Genomic DNA, 26222 nt, shown 5'->3' on the forward strand with positions numbered 1-26222 from the left:
TCTCCCATATTGTATAATTCTACTGTATGGTGATGTTTAGTCTTCAATGTTTGTTTTGCAAAGAATTGATTTGATTTTGTGGCTCAGTTGAAGTCGCAGGTCGAGGCATTGTTGGGAAAGTATCACGTTTAGTGTCTGTCAGTGCTTCACATGTGACACCTGTTCCTCTTCGCTGATGCAGTTTTTTCTGTTGGACACTTTATCATCATGATTTTTGAGATGCAGTATAATGCTGCAGTGTTTGTGACTAATGCACCTGCAGTTCAGCGATTCAAGTGGTGACTCTTTGGCTCACTTTGTAACTCTGCTGGTCGCCTCATGCGCTGCCTAGTAAAATTCACTCTGCCTTTCAAACATCAGCTAAAAGTGACGCATGCTGATAATTGGTATTCAACTTACTACTGTATGAGTCACATACGTGGCTGGCTGTGGAGTTGTCATTTACTATGGGTGAAAAATTATGTAATGTAGTGAGAAGAAGAGTTTAAAAATCATGAGAACATAACACTCAACACAAAAACACCCTGAACAAATAAAGAAAAGGGCCAATTCAAATTGACTGAGAGGCAAATAATGGCACGTGTGCACCACAAATTATCACCTCACCATTCACTGGTTTGTGGCTGGTTTAAGTGCGCATACACATCACTGTAATATGAAATGGTTCAATGGACTGTTTAGAGAGAGAAAAACCCATATGTTCGTTTTTATTGCAAAAGCTTTACTTGGTAAATTACCCCAGTACATATCCAATTTATTGACATATTAATCCAGTAGCTATAACAGTAAATTATCAGAGTGCCAACCACCAGAACCGAGCTGAGTAAATCTGCCTCTTCCTTTCACACCCAACATGCCTGGAATGAGCTGCAAGGCGTACTCAACTTGGAATCTTTACCTTCTCTTAACAAGGGGTGTAAATCACATAATACAATATTATATTGATTATTTGCACAATGACACAAAATTTGTTGATATCACAAAGTTTGCCACAATACAGTTTTGAATCAATTCAACTCAGGGGCCTGTGATCAGCATCAGACTATATCACAAAAAGCAACTAAATTATGGTTTGACAATTTTGTAACTGAACTCTTCCAGATATTTGTAACAGAGATATGCCATCTAAATTTCAAAATAAAAGCGTATTGCAAAGGTGGAATCGGTAGGATTTGTCTGAGTTGTTTTTAATGCATGAGAAATATAAATAATTATTGAGCCTTATTCCACGGATGTCAAATATGGATGTTTTGGGTGGGTAAAGCATCCTGAGCAGAGCGAAATCATGACAAAACAAGGAAATACAGGCAGAGGTCAGGGTCTCTGCAGATACAGACCCTGCCAAAAACTTCTAGGGGGTCATAACTGATGATTGACAGGTATTATGTTTCTGTGAGTTATTTTTTTTACGAAAATTATGTATATTGCGCCTTTAAAGATGACAATATAGAACAGTATTTTCACGTAGCATATATCACTGAATATTGAAATTGATATATATCAATCTAGATTGATGAATTGTCACATTCCTACTCTAAACGTATTCAAAAATACTTTACAATGGTTTTTAAAATCACAGTGTCATCTAGTGCCATTATTTGTCATGATCCATGTATATTTTGTAGCAGTTTTTTTGTGTTTTCGTCTATACTTTTATATGAAACCTTTTATATTTTTTGCTGTTGATCTTCAGCAGTGACTCCCTGTCAGAAGTATCTCAATGGGACCTTCCTGGTTAAATAAATGATAAATAAATTAAATTCACATAGCTTATTTCAGTCCTTCAGGTTTGACTGTGTGAGAATAGTATCTGACCCTGTGTTAAGACTGATAAGAGCCAGGCTTGTTCCGATCACATCACGCTTTCCACTGCAACACTTTGGATGAAAGGATCCACCACACAGAAAATCATAGACCATTACTCCCTAAATGTAGCATCCTCTCATCCTGTGTGAGTGAGGGGGATAGGCTGTTACTGCAGTAGGCGCCATCGTCATGGTTGACTGCTGTCTTGGAAGAAGGGACTATTTTGGCAGGATAATGCGGTCACGCCACTGAGTGAATAGGGGGTCTTGAGAGAAGAGGGCAGAGATAAGAGAATGGAGAACATTCCATTAAAGATAGCGATGGTATCAAGTCGAGGCTCAGGGAAGACTATTCTGCACCGAAAAACCCCACCGCAGCACCCATCGAGTGCAAGGTGCATCTGTTACCATGGTACCCAGCCCAGGCAGCCCCTTTCATGTCTGTCAAGACTGGGGAGGGAGAGAGACTCGCAATATGTTAGTCTCGCCTGCAGTTGGAGCTGAAACGGACATGTGTGTGCGCCTCTGTATGTGCATGTATGTGTCCCTGCACATACAGAGCCACAGTAGGTTTAAAGATGCTGTACGCTGACAGAGGCTCGTCACACAACATGAATCATTTAGTCACCACAGCAGAGTTGGAAATGTCACGTCTCATCAGTGTTCCTCATGCCTCAGTGGCCCTGCACCATTTACATCTCTGGCAACGGAGTCAAAGGGACGACTTGATTAAAGAGAGGAGCTGAGATTTTTTAGATGCAAACAGACATTTATTGCATTGGGAAGCAGTGGTGTACATTTTCCCCACAGAATCATTTGCAATACTGTAGCACTTTAGATGAGAGCGGAGTCTGTTGCGCACTTGTCCGAGCCAAACAAACCAAGACAACGTGTGGATTTCAAATTCTTGACGGGATTATTTGCTCATCTTTCTTCCCATTTGTGCCTCCTTCCATATCTGATCTTTCCAAGGAAGGGGAAGCTACTTTCTCACAGTGGAAAATGCTGACTTGACCTTCCTTGAGGCAATCCAGCAACAAGGGAAACTGTACAAGGAACATATCCAAAAAGTCAGCCAAGCTATTTGCTATTATCTTCATCTTTCTGATACAAAACTAGACTTTTTGTGGGTTTTTTGCTACAGTTTTAAAACAGTTTAAAAAACAAAAAAGCAACATCGAGTACATCATTCCGTATTGTAAACCACAATCAACACTAAACAGTAAATAGTTACTTTGTCATAATCTTTATTACAAGATATTAGGCCACTGTACAAATCAGTGTGAATCGTACAGTACAACGCAGAATTAAGACTGTTTCTCGAGGTTTTCGTCATTCAAAGCTGTATACGAGGTGCTTCAAGAATACACAAGAGTTTTCAGAACTTCTGCCGTGCATGCATGATTTCATATTTGCCATGCATGAGTTGGTATCTCAGTGTTTTTAAGAAAGAGCCCTAAAAAATGGCAACCCAACAAAACAACTGAATCGTAATGAGTTAAATGTATAAAGCACAAAAAAAGAACAAGTTGTTCGGTACAGTATATCCCCTTCATGAGATTTGGCACACACGATAATGCACAATGCAATATAAATAGTTTATCAATAGGGTGTGTACAGTCAAGTTACAGTATCAACCAATCCAGGTGAAAGCCTGGGAAGCTTACAAACAGGTGGGAGGTACACCGTATATAAATGACTCATTAGCTGCAAAGTATGGTAACAAAAAACACTCAGGCAACATCGAGAATTTGTTAAAGTGAAAAAACAATGTCACTCTCATTCACTCGAAGTTTTCTCGACATACAAAAGAACACTCCCTCGGGCCTTAAGTCACTGCAAAAGACATATTCCAAAGGATCAATAAATAAAGTCTTCAACACAGAGAACAAACCAGTTTACCGCTTCCCACTTTTTGTGCAAGAAAATATGGGCTACCCTTTCCATATTTACAAACTCTGTTATTCATTTGCCCTCAATCAAAATGAAGAGCAGAAAGAATGTAGGTTTGATTGATAAGATATAGGAGAAGTGTGTGCTTTAGTTATTATATCAGATTTATTTCTGTTTCCTGTCCCTGATTTCTGCATTTCGACAGCGTTGCCTCCTTTGCCCACCTCGCGCCCCCCCCCTTCTTGTAGTCTTCTCCCACTTTTGGATTTATGGCGAAAACCCTGTAATCGAGGGTGTTTGTGTGGAGTGTGTGTATGTGTGTGTGTGTGTGTGTGTGTGTGTGGGTATGTGTGTGTGTCGGGTGTTTGTGTGGGGGGGGTCCACCTGGGGGTCTCCTTTTCGCTGCCATCTCCCGCCCCTGCCAGTTGTATGTCACCCGGATGGCCATGACTGACTGGGAGAGGAGGGCGTGGAAGTGCTGCTTGCTGCCACATGAGAGAAAGTGCTTATATACAGTGTCTTTGGATTAAAACTGGTAAATATCGCCATAAAAAAATTTTCAAGAGTGTCTTTTGGGGGGTCGGAGAGCAGCCGAGCGCTCTGCTCTTAAGCCTCTGCCGGGGTCTTCTCTGTTCCATTTTTCAGCGCTTCGTCGTCGCCATTCTCATCCTCAATCACAACTGTGGATGACAGGGGGAGAGAGAGTTAATGAGGGGGGCTCATCTCGGTGTGGCGTCTTGAAAATTCACCAACGAGCACTGACAGGAGGGCATTAGAGCCCAGAACCATTAGCACTGCGCTGAATGTGTGCATGCATGAGAGAGAAAGAGGAAGACAATGCTTTCTTTGTACTGTAATGTTACTCTATCATTGTGCTTTAATCCTTGTAGTGTTTTAATTTGCAAAATGTGCTTTGACAATGCTGTTTTTTTTTAAATCATGGTCATGCCAGTAAAGCCCCTTTAAACTGAACTGAATTGATAACAATGAGTGTGACTGTGAGCATGATGCATGTTTGTGAATGTGTATGTCTGAATTTCTGCATGATTTGATTTGTTCACACACATCCAGGAAAATACAACTTGATGTATGCATAAACAAAATGTGATGAAGAGGGGCAAAAAAAAACTCTCAGAGGGGCTCTCCAGTGCTTAAATCATTAGAAAAGAGACAAATCAATTAAATGAGTTGAAAATATAGAGAACCCCTACAGGTGCAGTCTTTGCATGTCTCCCTGTTTGCCATGTTTGTCCATGTTGTGTCTGTGTGCACTACTGTACGTGCATCTGTCTGTGCACGTATGTATGTGCCACATTATCAAGGACCGTCTCATGGGTGCCATCAGGAATGCAAAAGCACAAACAGCCTGTATGCATCATGCAAACAGAAATCATAACTGCACATATGCATATAAATCTCAATCATGCCCTCCACTCATTGGGGAGGGGACATCCAGCAGCACAACTCTGTTGAGCAGCATTCAGAAGGCATTTAACAGCACGCACTGCGCATCCAACTTGTGTTGCAATGCGAATAGAATATTTAAAAAGCCACATACATCCCACACACGCATGCAAACAATAGATCATCATCATCTCTGCTGGAGATCAAGGCAAAGGTGCACACACACATCCTTAATTATGGTCCACTGGTTAACCTATGTGCGCATTCAACACCATGCAAACGAAAACGCCTTAATTATATAATTACCCCGTTTGCTCCTGCCTATCTGCCCGAGTTTGGGCGGACGTTTATTCTGTGAGCCGCTGAAGAAGTTGTTGGTGTCTTGAAGACGACAGGTGAAGGAAAGGTGTCCCTCGTCGCCCTCATTTCCATAATGACTCATATTTTCTTCGTTGAAAGGTAGCACTTCCGACATCTCCAAATGCGTCTTTATCACCAAGGCGCACGAAGTGAAATGTAAAGCTCGTCGCCAAGCACTGAACTCGGTCGTGTATAACAAACAAAAGAGGGGAGAAAAAACACACACAATGGTATCTGCTGACACGATCTAGCCCTTTCTGTTTACCCCGAAGACACGTGTCTGTCTCCGCAGGTACGCAACACAAATAAGAGAAAATCAAAAAAACGTCCTCAGTTTCCCCGTTGGCGGAGCTTCGGCAACATTATTCAGAATTTCCAAAGGTTTCTTCTCCTTCTCCGTGCGTATTGCTTTGGAAATGGAGGCGCACGTACAACAGAGAGCCGTGGAGCGCCCGCTGGTTTCGAGCGGCTGAACCCGTCGCACGGAAAATCTGAGGAAGAAATGCAAATTGAGGAGCGATGCAAAACACGGATGGATCCCGGGGAGACCTGGCGAGGGAGCTGCTGCTGTTGTACGGGGGGTTTCTTAGTGCAGCCCAGAGAAGCTTCCAGTTGGATTCGTGGTGGTGTACCAGTGCTCCACTCTCCGGGATCTAGATGCAATCAAACAGATGGCGAGCTTATATTGAAAGATGGCACACAAATGTGAACCAATAATACAGATCTCTGGGAAAACGTCCTATACGCGCCACCACTCGACGAAATGGAGATGTCAAATCCTCCAAACTGTTCTCAGTTAATACAAAACTAGCGATTTGTTGTGTTTGGTCGTGGGGTTTGGGGGTTTTGAGGATGTCATGTGTCCATAGAGTCAGACCTCACCAGAGGATGGCAGTGTTTTCATAGGCTGAGAGGTGACTTTTGGCCCCATGGCGCACTTCCAGTTCATTATGAGGGTCTGCGCTATTTACACCAGTTTTCACCACAATTTCTACAGGGCTATAATATCAATGATGATGGGTCCGATGGTAAGTTAAAGATATCACACCAGGGGAGCAATTTTATTGAATTATCTGGATATTTTCTAAATAAAACCCATATAACTTGTAAAAACATCATATTTCGATGCTTTAAAACACAGTCTGGTCTTAGTTAGCCTCCAAAATAAAATGTAGGGGAGACTGGGGATGGTGGTGACACTGTTTGAGCATCAGCAACTTAGTGATTTTTTTTATTCTAGCGCTTCCTGTATGTGTCTACTACAAATAAAACACACAGATATCTCCTACAATCACAGATTATGCAAGTTCTACCGATACAACCTACCCCACTACTGAGGTGAGATGCAGCACTAACTGTAGATAGCTGTACCAGTGACAAAAAATGATATAAGGTCCACACTATCCAATTTATGAAGGAACTTTATCAAATAATAAATTATATAGTTTTGAATAAAATTAACAATTTAAAGTGACAAAAAAAATACATCTGTGTGTGGACTTTATTCCTGAATGTGCATGTGTTACATAAGGGTTCAGTCCCTGTCACAGTTGTGTAGATGTAGATGCATGTCCCTAAGAAATGACAACATACAGTTCAGCTTATCAGTGATAATAATGTAAAGTAATAGACTGCAGTCTGGAATGATCCGAGGCAGTCTGATAATACATTTTTAAATCCTGTATTCAAGCATGGACAGAGAAACACATTTCAACTCAACCAAGTTTTCATCAGGGCAACCTGACACCTGAAGCCTTGATGAAGATGTGGGTGAGTCAAAACATGTTAGTGCCTAAGGTCATTCCAGTTCTGTTCACACAGTGCAGACATTCTCATCACTGAATTAACAACTATCCCCACGCTATGTGGCCATTATATTACTAACTATATTAGCATGTGGCCTTGAAGTTAGCAGAAATGCAAAGCATCAAATTAAACTAGAGAAACTGCTGCTGTAGGTCATGTAAGTCAGACCCTTATAATAAACTCCTGGCAAAAAAAAATCTTGATAAAAAAATTCTTTCTTACCTGAATATCATAAAATCTGCAGTGTTTCTCATAGAGACATGCCACATCACCTGGGAGGTCAAAGAGGAAAGAGGAATGTACTGAGTTTGTGATATCACTGCAGCACTTTTCTGATTAGTAAAACTGACAGTGCTACAACTAACCCAGTGTTACCACACTTCCCAGTCTCCCCTTACACACACAATATAAAAAATAATTAGGTTATATAAATGCCAGTATTCCTAATTAACCTCACACTGTAAATTTCCATTAATAAGCTGATTATTCATAACAGAAATATTAATAATTTCCTCACCTCTGATAGAACCAGTTTGAGAGCATTTCAGTGTTTTGTTTTCACACTATAGGTGTAAAGTTACCAGATCAGAGGGCGGTATGAAACCTGGTCTGCTTTGTTAAATGAAGCCTCTGGGATTGTCTTTAGGTTGAAACTAATTCTCATCGGCTTTACCACCCACTGCTGTCTGTCTGTAGGCTACTGTTTACATAACCGTGTCTTGTGTAGGAACAGCAGCACAAAGGGGTCTTACACAAGTGATATACAGCAAGGGACATGGACCAATGGACAGGTATTCAGTCTTGGCGTAGACTATCGTTTCTCAGAGGAATTTAGCAAAATATCATTACATGGACAATGGGATGAAAGGTGATCTGTGAGCCTGCGGGAGAACTGACTTCAGTATCCCGCCAACTATTCATAGAGGAGATGCAGCCATGACACACCTACTCCCTGTGGACTTACAGAAGCCACGATTTTATCAGCGGCTCACCTTTCATATCAGCGCATCTCAGTAACATCTCTTTCAGTGTCACAGCGTGTGATTATATTGAAATCAGATTTCTGTATTAATTAGATCTGATTTTTTTGTTGTCTCTAGGCAGGGAAAGGTTAGAACTGGGTCACTCATTGGTTAGGACTTCATCATTGAGACAGAGGGCCACAGCCTGCCTCTTTGTGAATTAACCAATCACATTTTGTTTTACAGTGGGTGGGACCAAAAATCATTCCCCCTAAGGCCTTCCCCCAAAGGCCAGCGATATCTTGCACAAGACAAATCAGTCCAGACTGATGCTGTTGCTAGGTGGCTAACTTGATAGGACTTCCTTTTTCAAGGCAGACTTTGCAAAGGACTGTGTTATTTTGGAGGCTGAAATTGCGCTTGTCCCTGAGTCTATCAAAATTGTCAGACACTTGAATCTTCTCTATTTAAGCCACTTCCAATAGTGCAGCACAGCAGACAGAGCTGTGTTGGTAGGCAGAAATTATATAACTGGAGATGTATGCTGCATGTAATGTGTGTGATACTGAAACAGAGAAATAATAATGATAAAAAGAAACTCAGAATGATTCATATAGATTATTACAGCTCTTAATATCAAACACAAACAAAAATTATAACTTATCCTAACAATAGTAACAGAGTAAATGGCAAGAATCTACTGTTTCTGAGTATAGAAAACTCTAGAAAAAAGTTTTGGTTTTTTTACTTATTCTGATATGATTGTTTAGTCTAGTCTAGTCTCCTCTACTGTTTTTTTTTTTTGTATGTGGTGACACACTATAAACATGTCACAAGCTACCTGTCTGCCTGCTGCTTATTCCAGCAAGATCTTGTTACATTTTGCTGTATTTTTGGTGTGTCTGGCTAAGGTTTTTGCCAAACTGAAGAACCTAACGCCCCTTGGAGATTGAATATGAACTGAAAGGTTCCAAACAAATTCAGATGAGGCCAGGCTATAAACTGGCCATGAATTAAAAACAAAAAAAAAAATCCTTGTTGTTGTAATATAATACTCCAGAGCTCAGGTCATTCTCTCCATCAGGTCTGGGTGGCTGTGGTTTGATCAGGTTTAAGTGCCAGTGGCCTGGCAAAATATACAAATGACTCCACAGCTGTCGTCGGACTCTGATTCAAATGCTGCTTAATACTGATTGGTGCATAGAAGTTTGTGGTATCACATTTTCCCACCTGAGCCCCGCCCATTGCAAACCATGGAAAAGAACGCAGACAAAACACAAACATGCTTCAGAAATCTCTCGTGTGAAATAATCAAAACTGTTCTCACTTTGGCAGAACATTTTCTGCTCATGTATGATCACTGGTCAAAGTAAGAAGCCTTTAAGGTGCACAAATACACAAAAAATAATCACTTTTTATCTGGAAATATGTGCGCAGAAGAAAATAACAACTCAGAAACAAAACTGACTCTAGCCATTCACCAACTATGACACAGCTACACAGTCTCTGGATTTGGCTATTTATTTTCTTTCTGTACCTGGCAGGAACCAATGTTCACAGGTAGATACAGTACTATGAAAATGTCAGATGCTTCACTTTTATATTGGGATTGAAAACTTTATTATAATAATCACATCAATGGTTCAGAGGAAACTCTGCATATTTTTCACAGAACCACCTTTGGTCCATGCCAGTGCAAACATTATCAGGGGAATGTCCCTTTTCAGGCACAGATGGCTGCTTTCTCTAGCTTAATTTTATCATCATCTTCATCAGTATGTGGTGCAGCGTAGGTATGACCGGTAGATGGTTTGGTCTATCCACCGGCGGAATTTGGACACAGCCGTGTAGACTCCAGGAAATCTAGCATCACCGCAGCCATTGCCCCAGGACACAACACCATAGACACGCCCCCCACACACCAGTGGACCCCCGGAGTCACCCTGCAAGGACAAAAACACACCACCGTCCATCAGCTGTCATGTCACAATGTACCACATGAAAAAACAAATTATCTGAGTTTCTTGAAGTTAACTATATAACTGCTTTAAGTAGTTTAAGAGTGTAAGCAGTGGGGTAAGAATGTCAGAGGTCATAATTTCAAGAAGCATTTATTGGTCATGTGTCTCAGATGTCCAGATGTTAGGTCACATCATTAATGTAGATCAGGCAAGACATTTAAAGGTGAAGATCAGGGAGAGAGACACAGAGAGCAAATTAAGAGAGCGAGCGCGAGTAAATTACAAATACACACACTTAAACCCCTCCCAACAATGAATTTTGTGTGAATGCAGCCGAAGCAATCCTCAGTCTGCTCTGTCTGTGTGTGTGTGTGTATGTGTGTATATCTGTCTCTACAGCTCTCACAGACAGAGAACAGATGAGAGAGACAGAATACAACGTAACTGTTGGTTGTTACACCACTGCCAAATAGGCTGAAGTCCACAAATGTTCTGAACACAGCAAAACATTAGAAAACAAGAGAATACAGACACAGGGCAAATTACATGAGCTTACAACATTTCACAGAGTCATATGTGCCACAGGATTTTTTTACAATACAAAGAAGAAAAAAAAAATTAAAAATAAACCAACACCAACATAAAAGTGTTCTCACAGCACGGTTGGTTTCACCAATAATCTGTTGCTGCCACTTGGAAATGCCACCACACAAAGTTGCCTACTGCAGGATTAAATATAGCACATTTTAATTAGTCATTCAGCTCTTTACCGAAGGCAAAATATAGCCTACTAGTATATCACACATTGAATTTCATGTAATTTTACCTCTCACACTGAAGGTTGAGGCAGAATCATGTTACAAATAACCAAATCAGAGCCTGCTGTTTTCTGTGGCAACTGCACGAACGACTGTACTTCAAAATTACAGCAGTGTTTTCAGTCTTGCTGCTATTTCAGGGTTGCTTTTCTATCTCCTTTGTAACTATCATAACTAATACAGATCCTGAGGGTGGACTGCCACGTCTCCTTAATAAAAGCTTGTATCTGAACCAACACTGACATGATTAACTGTATCCTCCTACTGTCAGGGGGATCAGCTTCCCAAAACTGTGTTATTGTTTTGTTTTAATGTGAACTGATGAAAAGCTGCTGACCTTGCGTTATTTGATATACACTGTGAATCAAGGGCGCTACCTTGGAGAATTTATTAATCCAAAATGGATCAAATGATTACCCACACCCATTCAATTCTCAGCTTTTTAAAAAGATTGTTTGACGTTAGTGAAAGAAGGTACCATAGGGTTTGTCCACTTGTACCTTGCACGCATCTTTTCCTCCAGTCCTGTAGCCTGCACAGATCATGTTTGCTGTAATGTTTCCATTAAAGGACTCGCTGCTGTTGCACCTTGCACTTGAGACAATAGGCACTGTGACCGTCCTCAGGGTGAAGGGTGCCTGGCCTCCACCCAAACTGTTGTAGCCCCATCCAGACACCCGACACACCAAGCCTTCGACCACTCCTGTCCCCTGCCTGGGAAGAGGTGCCAGTGACACGTATCTGTTCAGCACCATGGGGGCTCGCAACTGGACAGAAAAACAGAAAAAAATAGCTATACAATGTTATATAGACCATTTGTAAAGTTTCACCAATCAGCATTATTATACTGCATTGTAGTTTTGGCTTTACAGCTCACAAATTTTGCTCTCATTAACCCCAGAATTTTCAGTTAAAAATAATGTTGCTGTGTCTGCTGGGTGTTTAAATAGGCAATCCTTTGCTAACATGGTTATCATATCAACTTTGGGTGATAGTGGGCCAATTTTGTGTTCATAGTTTGCTCCACTGCTTCCAAGTACCCAGTTAATAAATAAATAAATACACAAATGAATAAATAAAATGTTTTAAGTTTTGAAGTGAACAATGGTTCTACAAAGATTTCTCTGTAGAACATAAAATACATTTAACATGTATATTAATACATTGCATTGCCTAGTGAGTCATAAAAAATAAAAGGTGCCTCCTTATTGTGATGAGTCATAATAATACAAATACTGTGATAGACATTTTTTTCACTGAGATATAGAATTTCACAGATTATCATCCCACCTCTATTAGCAGAAATAAAGTAAAGACGCAATATTCCTTTTTATTATGTGTATAACTAGAAGAGTGCACTCAGTAGAGTGCAGATCTCCACCAGGCAACTCAAAAAGAATATTTGGATATAACTCCTTTGTAATCACTAACTTTTTGATTAGCAACTGTACTTTAATTCCATATTTTTTCTCAATAACTGTAACAGATTTTAATGACATATATTTTGTAACTTAATCACATGCTGCATGTAAATATCACTATATTGTGTGTATGTGCAAATCATTTCCAGTGAGAAACATGCTTCACTTAGTCTTCACTTAGAGACTATTTTTACAGAGGAGTAAAGAGGACTGATCGGTAGCTGAACATGATGATGTCACAGTGAATTTGACGTTTGACCTCTTAGATATAAAATGTCATCACCTCATCATTTTATCCTATTAGATATTTGTATGTAATTAGCAAATGAATTCTTCATTGATCACCATTAACCACATGATCTCTGCCATCCGTAAGTAATAATGATGACTCACATGCACTTACATCAAAACCAAATCAATGGTTTACAATGCAATCAGAAAGTGAGTGTGTGGTTAAATGTCTGTCTGTTGTACCTTAATGAGCATGATGTCAGCATTGTTGGTGCTCCTGTTGTAGAGGGGGTGGGTGACCAGCCTGTGAGGTTTGGCGTACTGCTCAGTGCCCTCAAAGGTATTTACGATGTAGTCACCTGCCACTATCATCATGTGCTCTGCCCTAAAAGACAGGGCATTTCCATTTTACATTGTATTTATCAACAAATATAGCACTTTAACAGCTTTGACATTTGATTATTACAGAAACCCCTGAAGAGGGAAAGAGGAAATAAAATCAGCCCAGACCTCTTTTCAGCATCATAAACTCAAGCCATCATGATCATCATTTATCAGACTGTCGATTCATTGAAAACATTTTCAGTCACTTAGTTGCATTAAATAGTGGGTCTATATCAAGAGGCAGGGAAGGTGAGAGTGATGTGAAATGACCAGGATTCAAAGTCACAGCACAGAGTGACACACAAGGCTGCAATGACGCCTGAAGTGTCTGTCTGCCAGGGAACAATGGCTTACTATGTGTGGGCAGGGCAGGGACAGTATAACAGAGATACGGCTAGTTTCCAGGATCCAGACAAAATCACACTTCTCTCTCTCACACACACACACACCAATGATGTGTCAAGGGCATCAGTGTGCTGTTTGACTTCCCAGTGGCCTGTGCATGGGTTTACTTTGCGTCATGATCAAGCGGCATCGTTTTGACGTTAGCTACCCGTAGCAGAATGGATGTTTGCTTTTAGGCATCTGTTGGGACCATCTGCTCTCAATATAAAATCATGCCAACTTAGCTTCTAGACAGTGACTTCTACACTGAGTCCACTGAAAGAACGCCAGAAGAATGTCATTGCCTGTGCAAGTGTTTTAGAAACAGTTTGATCTTTACCTTGAGCAGAGTTCAAACACAAGGTTTAGCGGGGAAGAGGTATTTAAAAGTAATCTATTCAGGCGGCAGAAAAACAGCCTTAATTCTGTCCTGATCCTCCCCTTGACCAAATTGTTTTAGGTCAATGAAACCCAAGGTTGTAGAACAAGAGTCTACAGCCATGCTACTCACTATTGTGGCTGTGAAGGGTCTATTTGTGTTCTCACAGCGTGCGAGACACACCCGCTTTATTACACCTACACTTCCATGAGATAACTTCCTGGATTAATGGACTTATTTTAACCCAAACCACAATCTTTTCTTTTTCTTTTTCTCCTTTCCTTCTTTTCTTACTGCAACCATTTTGGGTTTGTGTCTAGTAGTAGCTATGTCCTGTAGTGCTGTATACAAAATTAGTTCTTCTCACCCCCTCCCCTCTAACAAACAGCTTTTCTCTCCGTAGTATGAAATAGCTGTTTCTCAGCATAGCTGCTTCTGCTTCTTAGTTGAGCATGCTTTCATTTGGTAATTAGCAAGTCAGGGGATCAGCAAAGTCTTTTGGATGCATGGCATGAAAATCTGTGCTTAACTTTGTGGCAATCCATTATTTAGTGTTTAGACTTTTCAATCTGAACCAAAGTAGTTGACCACTTGACAAACATTGCCATCCATAGAACCATGCCATTAGCATGGCTAAAAATATATAAAGAAGCATGTAACCCTCCTAACATGAAAATCATTACAATATGGATTTGTATGTTTTCACCCGACAATAACAAAAAGGAGCAGCTGCTTACTGATGACAGCTATTGACCATTCTTACCCGATGTTACAGTGCGCTGCGGTCAGCACCCAATACCTGTGGACCAGTGATCCACCACAGAAGTGTTGGCCCCTGGTGCTCTGCAGTGATACAAGGTATTTGATGGAGTTTGGTGCAGCGGCGTGACCACCGACTATACGGCCCTGCATGAACACATGGCCTGTATGGAAACAAACACATTTACAGGATAAGGTGTAAAAAGTGGCAGATGGATTTAAAGTTGTTTGATATTCCAAGAGTCTCAGCCATCCAGGTCATAGGTTATCTAGAAAAGATTAAGCCAAAGGCAACAAGACTTTGTAGATTCTTTTCTCCTCTCACTCGAAAAGATTCTTCGGTTCTGACTGACTGGTGGAGACTGACAATTGACCCTTCATTAGTCCCGCCCCTTTTCCCTCTGTGTTCCAATAAAACTTGAGCAAGTTTGGTACATTGCAGAGCCTCAGTCAACGTTCTGCTTTCCTGTTTCCTGTTCATAGATATGTTTTTTGCTAGGATCATCTATGTTGAAAAGAAAACAAATTTTGAAGATGGTGTAAAGATGTTGCTGGGCGACCAGTAAAAGTAGCTCAGTAGCATTTTGCTCTTAGCTAGCTAGCTAGAGATTTACCAAAAGTAGCTAACATAACATGTGACTATGTATGTGTCATTTTTACAGGTGCCCAAGCAACATCTTTTAACTCACCTCAAAATTTTGCTTTCTTTTCACCATAGCGAGCATAGCATATAAGTACAGAAAACAGGAAAGAATAGAAAGTTGACGGAGGTTATAAAAAAGATTGGGACTCAGGAAGGGTCAGTTGTTGAAACTGTTCAAAGTCAGTGCTCACAAAGGTGATGGAAACAACCACTACCCTAAAAACATACTTTCTCCTACTTATGTAAAAATATATCAAATATCAAAAACTGAAATAGTTCCTTCATGCTTTCATCTTTATAACTAAATATCCAAAATATCCTGCATATATGGTAACAGCTCCCCAGGTGTGGATTTCAATCATGCTTTAAAAGTCCATCTTATAAAACATGGAAAGCCTTCTGTGAACAGAGGAGAAACATAAAGAGTGAGGCCCACCTAATCCCCCCCTTCAAGTCCATTGACCAGCCTAACAATTAGTGGTTTTCTGTCACCTGGGAAGCCACTGCGTAAGGAAGGTAATCCAATATAACCTGACCTTCTAGTGTCACCACCTCACTCTGGGCTCTGAAACATTAGAGTGGGGGCACTTCCTGCCTGTCTTATGCAAGAGCTCAACTGCTGTACATTATTGGCTTCAGGTTATACTGTAGGAGATATGATGGGAACGGTAAAGACTATTTCCTGGAAAAGTCTACCTTTCCATGCTGTAAATATGGGTGGAGTGTTTGACGCAGTAATAGATGGCTATTATAAAAAATATTGTTTTCAGTGATAGTCCCTCATGCAAAATATCAGATAGAAGCAAATTACTGACCCATTAGGCTCACTGGTTTTTAATTTTGAATAATAATGTACTATATATTTTTCATAAGGCTCCTGTGCATTAAGAAAAAAAAATGACATTTTTTTCTGTTTTATTTTAAGTTATTTATCTGTATAGGTTCATACAGGCCTGGAATGTCATCATTTTAGATGCAAGGGCACTTAGCCTTTGGTGTTTTTGAGGACACAAAGGCCAAATGTCAAATAAAAATGCAAAATAAAACAATGTTTAAGTCTGCATGAATAATGAATTTAACTTAAGGGTGATGGATGATGTTATTTTTATTCTTTCCTAATTTGTCAATGTCACACTTGAAGTCAATCAAATGTCAGTCTATATAATAATGTCATACAAAATAGGTATGCAATCTATAATGAGAAACTTTTTCAAAATAATCATTAGATTATAATGAGAATTTGTCTCATTATTTTGAGATACTATGTCTCTATTTTGAGAAAATTTCTCATGATAAAGACTTAAATGATCTACTTTTTTTTCATTACAATGACAGTAATGGGCCTCCACAGGGACAGTGTATGGACGGCGGTGAATGCAACATAGATCCTGCTGTTTGTCACTATAAACAGAGACTCCACTCTGCAGTGAAAACCACGCAATTGTAGAATAACATTTGACTTCATGGTCAAAATAAGTTTATTTCACATCTGTCCACACACTCCCTTTGTCATGCTCGTGAGTACTTTTTCTCGTCTGCAGCCTGGTTTTCCAGCAGTTCATACCAGGTTCACTGTTGCCTAAAAAAACATAGTGAGGCAGAAGAGAAAACAGCTAAATTTACAAGGCAGTGTCTTTGGTACATCAAGGCTGCTGGGGTCACAGCACATATAATGTTTTAAGGGGCATTTTTTTCATGGGCCACCATGAATTTCTTGTCATGGGCTAATACTCTATATTACTCACAAAATTACAATTCTCTTTTCTATTTTCACACTTGCTCTGGCAGTGCCAACATCTGTTTCCCATGACAATAAAGCACCTTTGAATAGTTGAATAGTTTTGGTGTCCCCATCTAGCCACCCCTATGACAAACGTCTGGGGACGCCACTGGCTGAGGAATAATCACAAACTAAACTGCTGATTAAAGTAGAGGAAAGCAATTTGAAGGAATAATTCAACATTTTTAGGAATTATTCCCCCCTTTTTTTTTTTGCCAAAATCATTTTTTTTCAATCTGTACTAACACAAGTATACAATTCACCATTTTACAGGGGGTTATGTGCTAGACCAGTTGCCAGGCAACCAGTGTACACTCCAGGAAGTTACTGCTCCCAGCCAAGAAGTCTGGCAAATAAGCCTCTATAAAACACAACTGTTTTTTTTTTCACTTGTGCAGATTAAAGAAACTACATATAACTTGTTAATTTGTGAGCTTTAGAGATGGTAATAGATTTATTTTGTTACCTTTTGACTCTCAGCAAGTAAATTAATATGCACATTCTCCCAAATTTTGAAGTATTGCTTAAAAAGGGTTTAAAGAGCCTCAGAGAAGCTAAGACCATTAAACAGCAACAGATCCAACATTTAAAACTGAACAAATGATCATTCAGAAAACTGAAAAACATGTACTCACCGTGGACTGTCATGAGGTCCAGTAACACACAACCTAAACACACAAGCAGGATCATCACCATGGCTGTCGAGGTTTCAGGCCGTTATCATCACCTAAACCATACCAGCAACTGAACCAGTGTCTTCTGCTCCTGTCTGCCAGCCCAGCCTGCCAATCCACTCTTCTCTGGAAACAGAAGGAGTCAGTCACATCAACCTTTATCCTCGAGTTTCCACCGGGAAAAAAAAGTTTTTAATTTCATGATCCTTCACCATGACACGCAGCACCAGGGTCCAACACTGCAGCATTGATTGAGAAGGAAAGAGAGCAACAAAGTTCACCTTCAAAAACTGCCCAACACCCCCCTGCCATCCCAGCACTATCACAACTCTTTCTCCTGACCCTCCTGACTTGTCAAAAGGCCTTACATTGTTGCCATGGCAACACAGGGTACTGTGCTGAGCAGGTTCATCTATACTGTATCAGCACGCTCTGTCTGTGTCATCATCCAGGCTTATCCGTGCTGAAATGTTTCAATAGCACGCTGTGTGTGTGTGTGTGTGTGTGTGTGTGTGTGTGTGTGTGTGTGTGTGTGTGTGTGTGTGTGTGTGTGTGTGCCTGGCTTTGTTTTGTAGCTGTGGGGAGATTCATGTCTGAGTCAAGACAACACAGAGGTATTCTACGCAGCAGCCAAGACGCACAACTGCTCCTCTGTGTGAGTATGAATCATCAGTCATTGTTGAATCCGTGTCTGAAATGATAATAAGTCATTATCATCAGCCTGATCATCATCATCATCATCATCATCATTATGATGATGATCATCATCATCATCGTGAGCCTTCTGGCAAGTCAGCATCATCCACAGCATGGGAGGAGAATCTCGCCTGACCTCCTCTTGTCCCACATTTAGAGCAAGCTGAATAATTGATGCTTCACCCAGTAGAATGGGAGAGACGGCTTTGTGTGGCCTCCCACTGTCAGGTGTTTCCTGGACCAACCAACTCTCACCCGGCTTCACACACAGTCACCTTCAAACATCAGGTTATTTCTACAATTTCATGATTACAGACCAAGAAAACATAGCTGGTATATTGCAAATATTAACCCTGACCGTGGATCTCTTCAGCAACCTCTTAGTGGTGTCTAGTCATGCAGATAGAGTTGGTATTTTTTGCCCAGGATATTTTTCTAACACAATGGAAGTGAATGCAATTTAATTTCATAATAATAACTTTTGAAACTGCTACTTAATACTGGTAGCCCCTATGAAAACTGTTGACAGCAAGGTCCGTGGATTAACTAGAGTAGTGGGGACGTTGTTTCTGGGTGTTGCTAGCAGGTCAAGATCCATCAGATCAGCTTTTGTGTAGTTTTATTTGCTTTTATCTCTGTTAGCCTATTTATAGTGTCTTGGGTTTAATGCATGTTTCAAACTCAAGGACCACACCTCAAAGAATTTAGTTTGCACAATACCAATATATTCTGTGTTATGGAAGTACAGTGTCCATATTTTATGGTCGGCGTTTACGGAATAAACTTCAGCTCAAACTTTGCATTGTCCGCCTGTTTTATTACATGAAACTATAATTTATTGTGGCCTTGTCAATGAAAATCACCACCAATATTAGGTTTGTTCCAGTATCAAAAGGAAAATAATTCCCATACTGTCTAAAATACTAGTATTGGTATCAGTGAATATGTAAATTCATGCATATGATATCATATAATTAATTTTTTCCTTGAAATGGGACCCTGCTACTTCCCAGCGGCATCCTGTATACCATTTTTCCCCCCGGATGGTGAAATCATGTTCAATGACATTCCTTCTCTGTATGTATTGTATATCTGTATGTCAAATTTCAAAAAGGGTTTGACCTGAGCCAGCCATTTCTTTTTAAACAAACTTGTATTGGATTGGTGCTTGGAATCCACCGATGCACTGTATTGGAAACAGCAAGGAAAAAATAGTATTGGAGCATCTCTCGTGAATATGGCGATTAATTCACACATGGCAACATATTCAGTCTTTTAATATCAACACAAGAGTCTGGATGGACTAAACACAATGACATCTCAGCGACAGGTGCTGCTCTCAGACTCTCCACTATACTGTATATACTGCACATGCTGTTCTGTGCAAGGCGTCTGCCTCATGATATCTCTCTCTATCTCTCTCTCTCACACACACACACAAAGGCATCTCAGCCTCGCACCTGAGGGAGAGCGCCTCACGCTATCACCTTTCACCCTAACAGTTGGAATGACACCTTGGGGAGTACAGACTGTATAGAGGCTATGAGTTATAAATCAAACGCCCCTGTGTGTGTGTGTGTGTGTGTGTGTGTGTGTGTGTGTGTGCGTGTGTGTGTGTGTGTGTGTGTGTATGGGGGGACTCAGAACAGGAAAAAACTGCTGGGAACCTAAATTAGAGTGACTGAGGAGATGGAAACAGAACAAAGAGAAGGACTAGCATGCTTTGCTTTGATTGTTTTATGTTGACCATAAGTCAGAAAATAGAAGTACAAAAGACATGCTTTGTCACTCTAATTCTCAGTTCAATTAAAGAGAATTTCTGAGAAACATATCTTTTTCGTTCAAGTGAAAAATAAATGCTGTTATATCCTGCTACATCTCGAGTGGGTTGCACACTAGAGGGCAAATATAGCCTGACATCATATGAGCTTTTTTCTGCCCTCTGAAGCATCATTAGATACATGTCTAGTGACTATTTTCTGTCATTTCTCTGGCTTGTTGGGTTTCGTCTCCATAAAGCTTCACTTTGTCTCCACTGCTAGACAATAGGCTGAATCTGTGAGAACAAATGCCTTACGAAGAGAGGCGTAATGAAAGAGAAGGCTGCTGGGTTTTGGGGGCTTTTTTTTTGTTGTTGTTGTCATGTACTAGGTTACACTCTCTGCTGTCTGTGTGTGGGAGACACTTGGATATATAGTGGACAATGGCAGGGAACAATGAGAGTGAGAGTGGTTATGGTATAAAAGAGGCCTGAGAGTTTTCAAGCTTCATGTCATGGTATGAGAAGAGTGTGTGTGTATGTGTGTGTGCCAGTGTATGGATGCTGCATGCGGACTGTTTTCTCAGTTGACTCTAGATAAGGTGAGATGTTTTTGTATTAAATGGATTTTAGTTTGATTTTGTATTGTCATTTACAAAAAAAAAAAACCTGGGGAAAATAACTGTAAACTGTAAATATGAAGGGTCAATACGAAGGTTTTTTTAGGGCTAAATTGCACAATTTAATTGTTACAATACATATATAGTGAATTTATTATACAGCATGAACACAGAAGAAAGTTACTTGCTAGATTTGATGCAAAGTGGTTAAAGATATTTGTTTAAAACCAAAATTACAAACGTATATTCAAACCAAGCAGAATTGTGGCCCTGCATCTTGTGTTACAGCAAAGGTCACACCTGAAAACAAATTTAACAACATCAAGGAGGACGACAGAATGAATCACATTTTCTTCCATATTGTCCTTATTATGAGTTAAGGATATACATTAAAGGAAACGTCTGTTCAAAATCCAGAAATGTTCACTCATGATACAATGGAGTGGTAGTTTACTTTTAATGGTTATAAGTTGATTACATTTGTTGCTGAGATGATTTATTTGTTTAATACCTGTGATTCATTTTTCTCCTCTGTTACGTTTCTGTTTCTCTAAATGCTGGTGTCTTGTATGCCTCTTTTGGCTGGACATATTATTTGTGCAAGACACAATAATAAAAAGTGAAGTCAAATCAAATATAAAATGTAAATCACTGAAGAAAGCTGCAGATGTTTATGTCTCTATGCCTAAAAATAATTTCTGGACATTAGACAATACAATTACAATCTTAGATGCAAGTGATTTTTAAAGTTCGACATTTACTACTTTTTATTTGTATTTTGTCTTTTTACACTATGCCTTTAGTCCTTGTTTTTACCAATTGTTATATTTTTATATAAATATAATAATAATCCCGTCTTCCTCTAATGTTTTGACTGTGTACACTGTGTGGAAAGCACTTGGTGACTATGTTTGGAAAGGTTCTGTAAAAATAAAGTATTATTATTATTATTATTATTATTATTATTATTATTATTATTATTATTATTATTATTATTATTATTATTATTATTGTGGTTGGTAATACAGGATATCTTCAAAGTACATAAAGAGTGCAACAGAAGGTAGAATGCAATGGATTTAAAAAATCTGACACAAACCAATGAAGGTCTTTCCTTCCTTCCTTCCTTAACTGGACATTTTTTACCAGTTTATGATCTGTGATACTGACCACCTCTAGTCTTTCTTTCTTTTCTTTTCCTTTTTTTTTGGGTAGATTCTAAGATGAATCTGGCTCCATCCTGTCACTTCTCATTGATAGTTCTCCTTGTTATAAACCTTAAAGGTGAGTACACACTGTCTTTTTATAACAATATATTTATTGTGCTTTCTTATTTCCCACAAGCAAAATTGTAATAGAAACCCATTTAAGCAATAGTAAAACAAATAAACAAACAAAAAGGTCAAGGTACACATAATGTCATATTACATACTGTTAACTCTTGACTGTCAAAAACAAAAAGCAACAAAAAGCATCTTATTTTAGGTTACAGAATAAATACTAATTACTACTAGGTCTCTGCACACCTGAATATATGACAGGTGCATTGGAGAAAGATTCAGCTTGAAGAAAACCAGAAAGACTCCCGCACGCTGTCTCGCTTTCTGCTAATTTATTAAATATCCGATGTTTCGGTCTGGACGTTTCGGTCGTTTCGACCTGATGAAGGTGGTCCAAACCGAAACGTTGGATATTTAATAAATCAGCAGAAAGCGAGACAGTGTGCAGGAGTCTTTCTGGTTTTTCTAATTTGATCTGTATGTAATCCTCTTCCTCGGCTCCCAGCTGTGTACGGGAAGAGGATCGTCGGGGGTGTAGAGGTGTACCCCTACTCCATCAAGTATCAGGCCTCCATCCAGTTCATGAACTACCACTTCTGTGGAGGCACCCTCATCCACCCACAGTGGGTGGTGTCTGCTGCCCACTGCTGGAGGCCGTAAGTTACTGCATTTTTACACCTGTGGCACCGATTTACTGAACATCCATGGAAGCACATGTTGCGTCTTACCTTCAGATATCAAAACAATGTAGCAGAAAGAATTACAAAAGTACAGAATTATTGCTTTGTCTGATTTTGTCATTTACCTTAAACTGTGCTCTTTCAGGAGTCACATGATCCAAGTGGTCCTGAGTGAGCACAGCATCAGCGAGGACGAGGGTTTTGAACAGAGGTTCAATGTCAGTTTGGTTGTCAGACACTACCAGTACCAACACTGGACTTTTGACAATGATATCATGCTGATTAAGGTAAGATAAGAGCTGACTGTTGAATATGACCCATGGTTGAGTTTTGATACAGATATGGACTTAATTTCTAAATGATGTTTGGTCTCCAGGGATACAGCCATATTGTGGGAAACATTGATGCAGTTCATATATTTTTAAAATTTCCCACAGATACCAATTTCTTTCCAGGAGAGCAAAGTCATGGCCTGATCTGCCTCTGATTGGTTAGTACTTATTACCTTTGTTGTCTGGGTTGATTAGGTTTAAGCATGAGGAGTGATTGACTAGGGTTAAGGTAACAATATCAGGGTTAACCAATCAGTGCCAGAGTACGTTGGGTCATGACTTTGCCCTCCTGGGAAAAAAATGGCATCTATATTTGGGAGCAATAAACCCTTTGTGTACAGAGAATAAGTGTTTGTTTTTATTTACTTAAACTTGTGAAAAATCAGAGCAAAAACAAAATTGTTTGTTTATATCTTGTTGAGTATATTGGCACAAATAAATTCAACTTAAAGGGGTACATCAGCAGTTTAGTACTGCGTTTCCATAAAGTTGGAGCAAACGTCTGTTTTTGTTGAGCAGCATTTTTGTTGTAGTTGGTGGAGGTGGAGCTGATTTTAACTACTTTATGAGTTATTGAGCAGTTTAATCTGCAAAAATTTCAATACATTGAGTCCTTAATACCTTTCATTTTGAAGTGCAGTGAGAATATTATCTGTTTTAATTTACATCAACTTGTTATAAAATAGAGAAAGATTCAGGTAGGCTGCAATACTAGTACTATGAAAAAGTTGGTCTAAAATGAAAAATGTTTGGCATATTCCTAATGCACTGGCATTTTTTTCACTTTTCATATGTATTTATAACAAAAACTGAATTACTGACTAGACTGACCTGATGAGAGGAAGACTCTTAACACTGAGCCATGTTTTAAAAGTTGATAATATCTTTTGTGAGACATAATATGCAAAATAACTATGGCCACAGATGTAAATGCAGAAGAGCAATTGCAGCAAAAAGCACAATATGTCCCCAGTGAAGTAGAACTATATAGGAGCTTTAAGTGGAAATACACGTACAAGTACCTCAAACTTGTACTTCAGTGCTGTATTTAAGCAAATGCGCTTAGTTATTTTCCACCATTGCTGACAGCAAGCCAAGATAACCATAACAGTTTCATCAGGGTTATTTTCACACAGAGGACTCCAGTGTACAACTGTTTCCACAGGCTGAGTACTCAGCAGAGCTTCCTTTTACCCATTACTCATTTTATTAGTTGCCTCAGTATTGACCTGCCTACGTGACACAAGTGCAAGTGGTGTTTTAGAAATCTGGTGACGTGCGGATGCTCCCGTAGCTCAGTTGATAGAGCGTTCGCCCCATGTACTGAGGCTGTTGGTCCTCTGCAGTGGGCGCTCGTTTGATTCCTGCCTGTGACCCATTTGCTGCATGTCACCCCCTCACCCCCTTTCCTGTCATATCTTCAGCTGTCCCTATCAGAATAAAGGCAAAATCCCAAAAAATAATCTTTAAAAAAAAAAAAAAAAGAAGAAGAATTCTGGTAACTTCACTTCGAAACAAAATGCTGACTCACTGCTTTTTATTGTGCATTTTAGGGATTTCCAGTGAAACTGAAGTGACAGTGCACTGTAACAATTTAACCACTGAAACACTACAAATTATCCTTTCTACCTACCTTAAATTACCTGTCACAACTACGTTCAACCTCTTTATTGAAAAATCTGCTTCACACTGATGTACATATTTATCCTTTTATGACTCCATCTGTTCTTGTTTTATTCACTGTGTTCTCTTTTATAGTGTTGTATGCCATTTTCATGAGTCATCAGTCAACAGCACAGACAGCAGAGTATAATTTAAAAGAGCAATAACACTCTTTAATCATATTGTAGAAACTCCATTTGTAATGTGAACAGAAAATGTACAATGCTACCCTCAGAATGAGCTTTTTATGTTGACTGACTGAAGGATTTGTCCTCTATGGGTCAGTTGGACCGTCCAGTTATCATCAATGCCAGGGTTGAGCCGGCCCTTTTGCCAGAACCGGGATCGCCCCCCTTGGACAACCAGGCCTGGTGCACAGTCAGTGGCTGGGGTGTGACCTGGTTCAACAGCTATAGCCTGTCACCTGTACTGAGGGCTGTGGATGTGGACATCTTCTCCAACTGCTGGTACTACTACTACTTCAGGATCACAGACAACATGATCTGTGCTGGCTCCATCTTTGGTGGGAAAGATTCCTGTCAGGTGAGGCACAAAGCTGTGTGTGTGTTCAGAAAGGAGAGATTTAATTTGATTTTCAAAGGACACGATAATCAAAGTGTAGTTTACTTTACGTTCAAATGTATCAGACCACCTGAACAAAAACTTTCAACGGTTTTCTTTTCCGTCCTCAGGGTGACTCAGGAGGACCTCTCGTTTGTAACGGTAAACTTGAAGGCATCGTATCTTGGGGCATCGGCTGCGCTTATGCTTACTACCCTGGCGTCTACACCAGGGTCAGAAACTACCGCGGATGGATCAACTGGGTCATCCAGAACAGCTGATGAGACCGTTGATAACAAACTCAGTTAAAGGAAAAAATTTGTCTCTTTTCATGCAGCTGTCCAGTCAGTGTTAATGGTTAACGGTCAGTTGAAGCAATAAATTCCTCAGTGCGTGATCTTTTGATTAAGAGTTCTCCCACTGCATTGTCTTTTGCTGTCCCTTCACCACTGATGTCACAGCGATGTCTGATGGCCTTAAATAAGAACTACAGGCTATTGCACCCGGGATTTCTAGTCTTTACCTCTGGGTAGCCGGGAGGTGTGCTAGATTTTGTCGCCCAAAGCTTTGTTCTGGCCAACAAAGCAACTGCTTTAGGCTAAGATGATACACAGCAACATGGCTGTGGGCATCAGAAGCTTGTGCACAATGCATCCTGGTACACGTAGGAGTTTATTTTTGTTAAGTTCCCATGAAGTTAAAATAATGTCACAGTGTTTTTATCCCATATGTACTGCCCTATATGTCACCTATATGCCCCAGATATTTGTCCCAAAAATGACAAAAAAAATTGTTTGTAGATATTCCCAGGTACCCTCTTTTTAATGGCATTACATAATTAGTCTTTTCCTGGAAAACAATTCAAAACTGGTGCTGACTCATCCGCAGGTGTACACTAAATTTGCATCCAATGAAACGCTTATGATGCCGAGGACCATTAAAAGGATACATACATTTGTTTACCAGAG

General features: G+C 39.9%; 3 protein-coding genes across 3 annotated transcripts; 1 reads left to right on the top strand and 2 right to left on the bottom strand.

Moving 5' to 3' along the window:
- Positions 1-3035: 3035 nt before the first annotated feature.
- On the bottom strand, positions 3036-6290 carry camk2n1a (calcium/calmodulin dependent protein kinase II inhibitor 1a). The gene is made up of 2 exons (XM_084730783.1): positions 5409-6290; positions 3036-4378 (listed from the first exon to the last, which is right to left on the bottom strand). Exons 1-2 carry the CDS (start codon positions 5575-5577, stop codon positions 4305-4307), a joined length of 243 nt encoding a protein of 80 aa, XP_084586909.1. The 5' UTR covers positions 5578-6290; the 3' UTR covers positions 3036-4304.
- Positions 6291-9818: 3528 nt separating this feature from the next.
- On the bottom strand, positions 9819-17701 carry LOC146331417 (trypsin). Its single transcript, XM_084744452.1, has 5 exons — positions 17626-17701; positions 14572-14731; positions 12905-13046; positions 11510-11776; positions 9819-10173 (listed from the first exon to the last, which is right to left on the bottom strand). Exons 1-5 carry the CDS (start codon positions 17684-17686, stop codon positions 10003-10005), a joined length of 801 nt encoding a protein of 266 aa, XP_084600578.1. The 5' UTR covers positions 17687-17701; the 3' UTR covers positions 9819-10002.
- A 2863-nt stretch (positions 17702-20564) lies between these two features.
- Positions 20565-25663, top strand: LOC146331418 (serine protease 1-like). The gene is made up of 6 exons (XM_084730795.1): positions 20565-20721; positions 21955-22023; positions 22525-22675; positions 22845-22986; positions 24979-25236; positions 25386-25663. Exons 2-6 carry the CDS (start codon positions 21963-21965, stop codon positions 25533-25535), a joined length of 762 nt encoding a protein of 253 aa, XP_084586921.1. The 5' UTR covers positions 20565-20721; positions 21955-21962; the 3' UTR covers positions 25536-25663.
- Positions 25664-26222: the final 559 nt, after the last annotated feature.

The sequence above is a fragment of the Lutjanus erythropterus genome, chromosome 2, assembly GCF_056507025.1.
Source record: "Lutjanus erythropterus isolate fLutEry1 chromosome 2, fLutEry1.hap2, whole genome shotgun sequence".
Taxonomy (NCBI): domain Eukaryota; kingdom Metazoa; phylum Chordata; class Actinopteri; order Lutjaniformes; family Lutjanidae; genus Lutjanus; species Lutjanus erythropterus.

Bases quoted from the DNA above. Each gene is read 5' to 3' on its own strand.
- camk2n1a (XM_084730783.1), bottom strand. From the start codon at position 5,577: ATGTCGGAAGTGCTACCTTTCAACGAAGAAAATATGAGTCATTATGGA. The intron at 4,379-5,408 runs GTAATTATATAA...TGTCATCCACAG, and splicing joins GATAGGCAGGAGCAAACGGG to TTGTGATTGAGGATGAGAAT.
- LOC146331417 (XM_084744452.1), bottom strand. From the start codon at position 17,686: ATGGTGATGATCCTGCTTGTGTGTTTAGGTTGTGTGTTACTGGACCTC. The intron at 14,732-17,625 runs GTGAGTACATGT...GTTTCCATACAG, and splicing joins GGACCTCATGACAGTCCACG to GCCATGTGTTCATGCAGGGC. The intron at 11,777-12,904 runs GTACAACAGACA...TTTTCTGTCCAG, and splicing joins CTGACATCATGCTCATTAAG to TTGCGAGCCCCCATGGTGCT.
- LOC146331418 (XM_084730795.1), top strand. From the start codon at position 21,963: ATGAATCTGGCTCCATCCTGTCACTTCTCATTGATAGTTCTCCTTGTT. The intron at 22,676-22,844 runs GTAAGTTACTGC...GTGCTCTTTCAG, and splicing joins GCTGCCCACTGCTGGAGGCC to GAGTCACATGATCCAAGTGG. The intron at 25,237-25,385 runs GTGAGGCACAAA...TTCCGTCCTCAG, and splicing joins GTGGGAAAGATTCCTGTCAG to GGTGACTCAGGAGGACCTCT.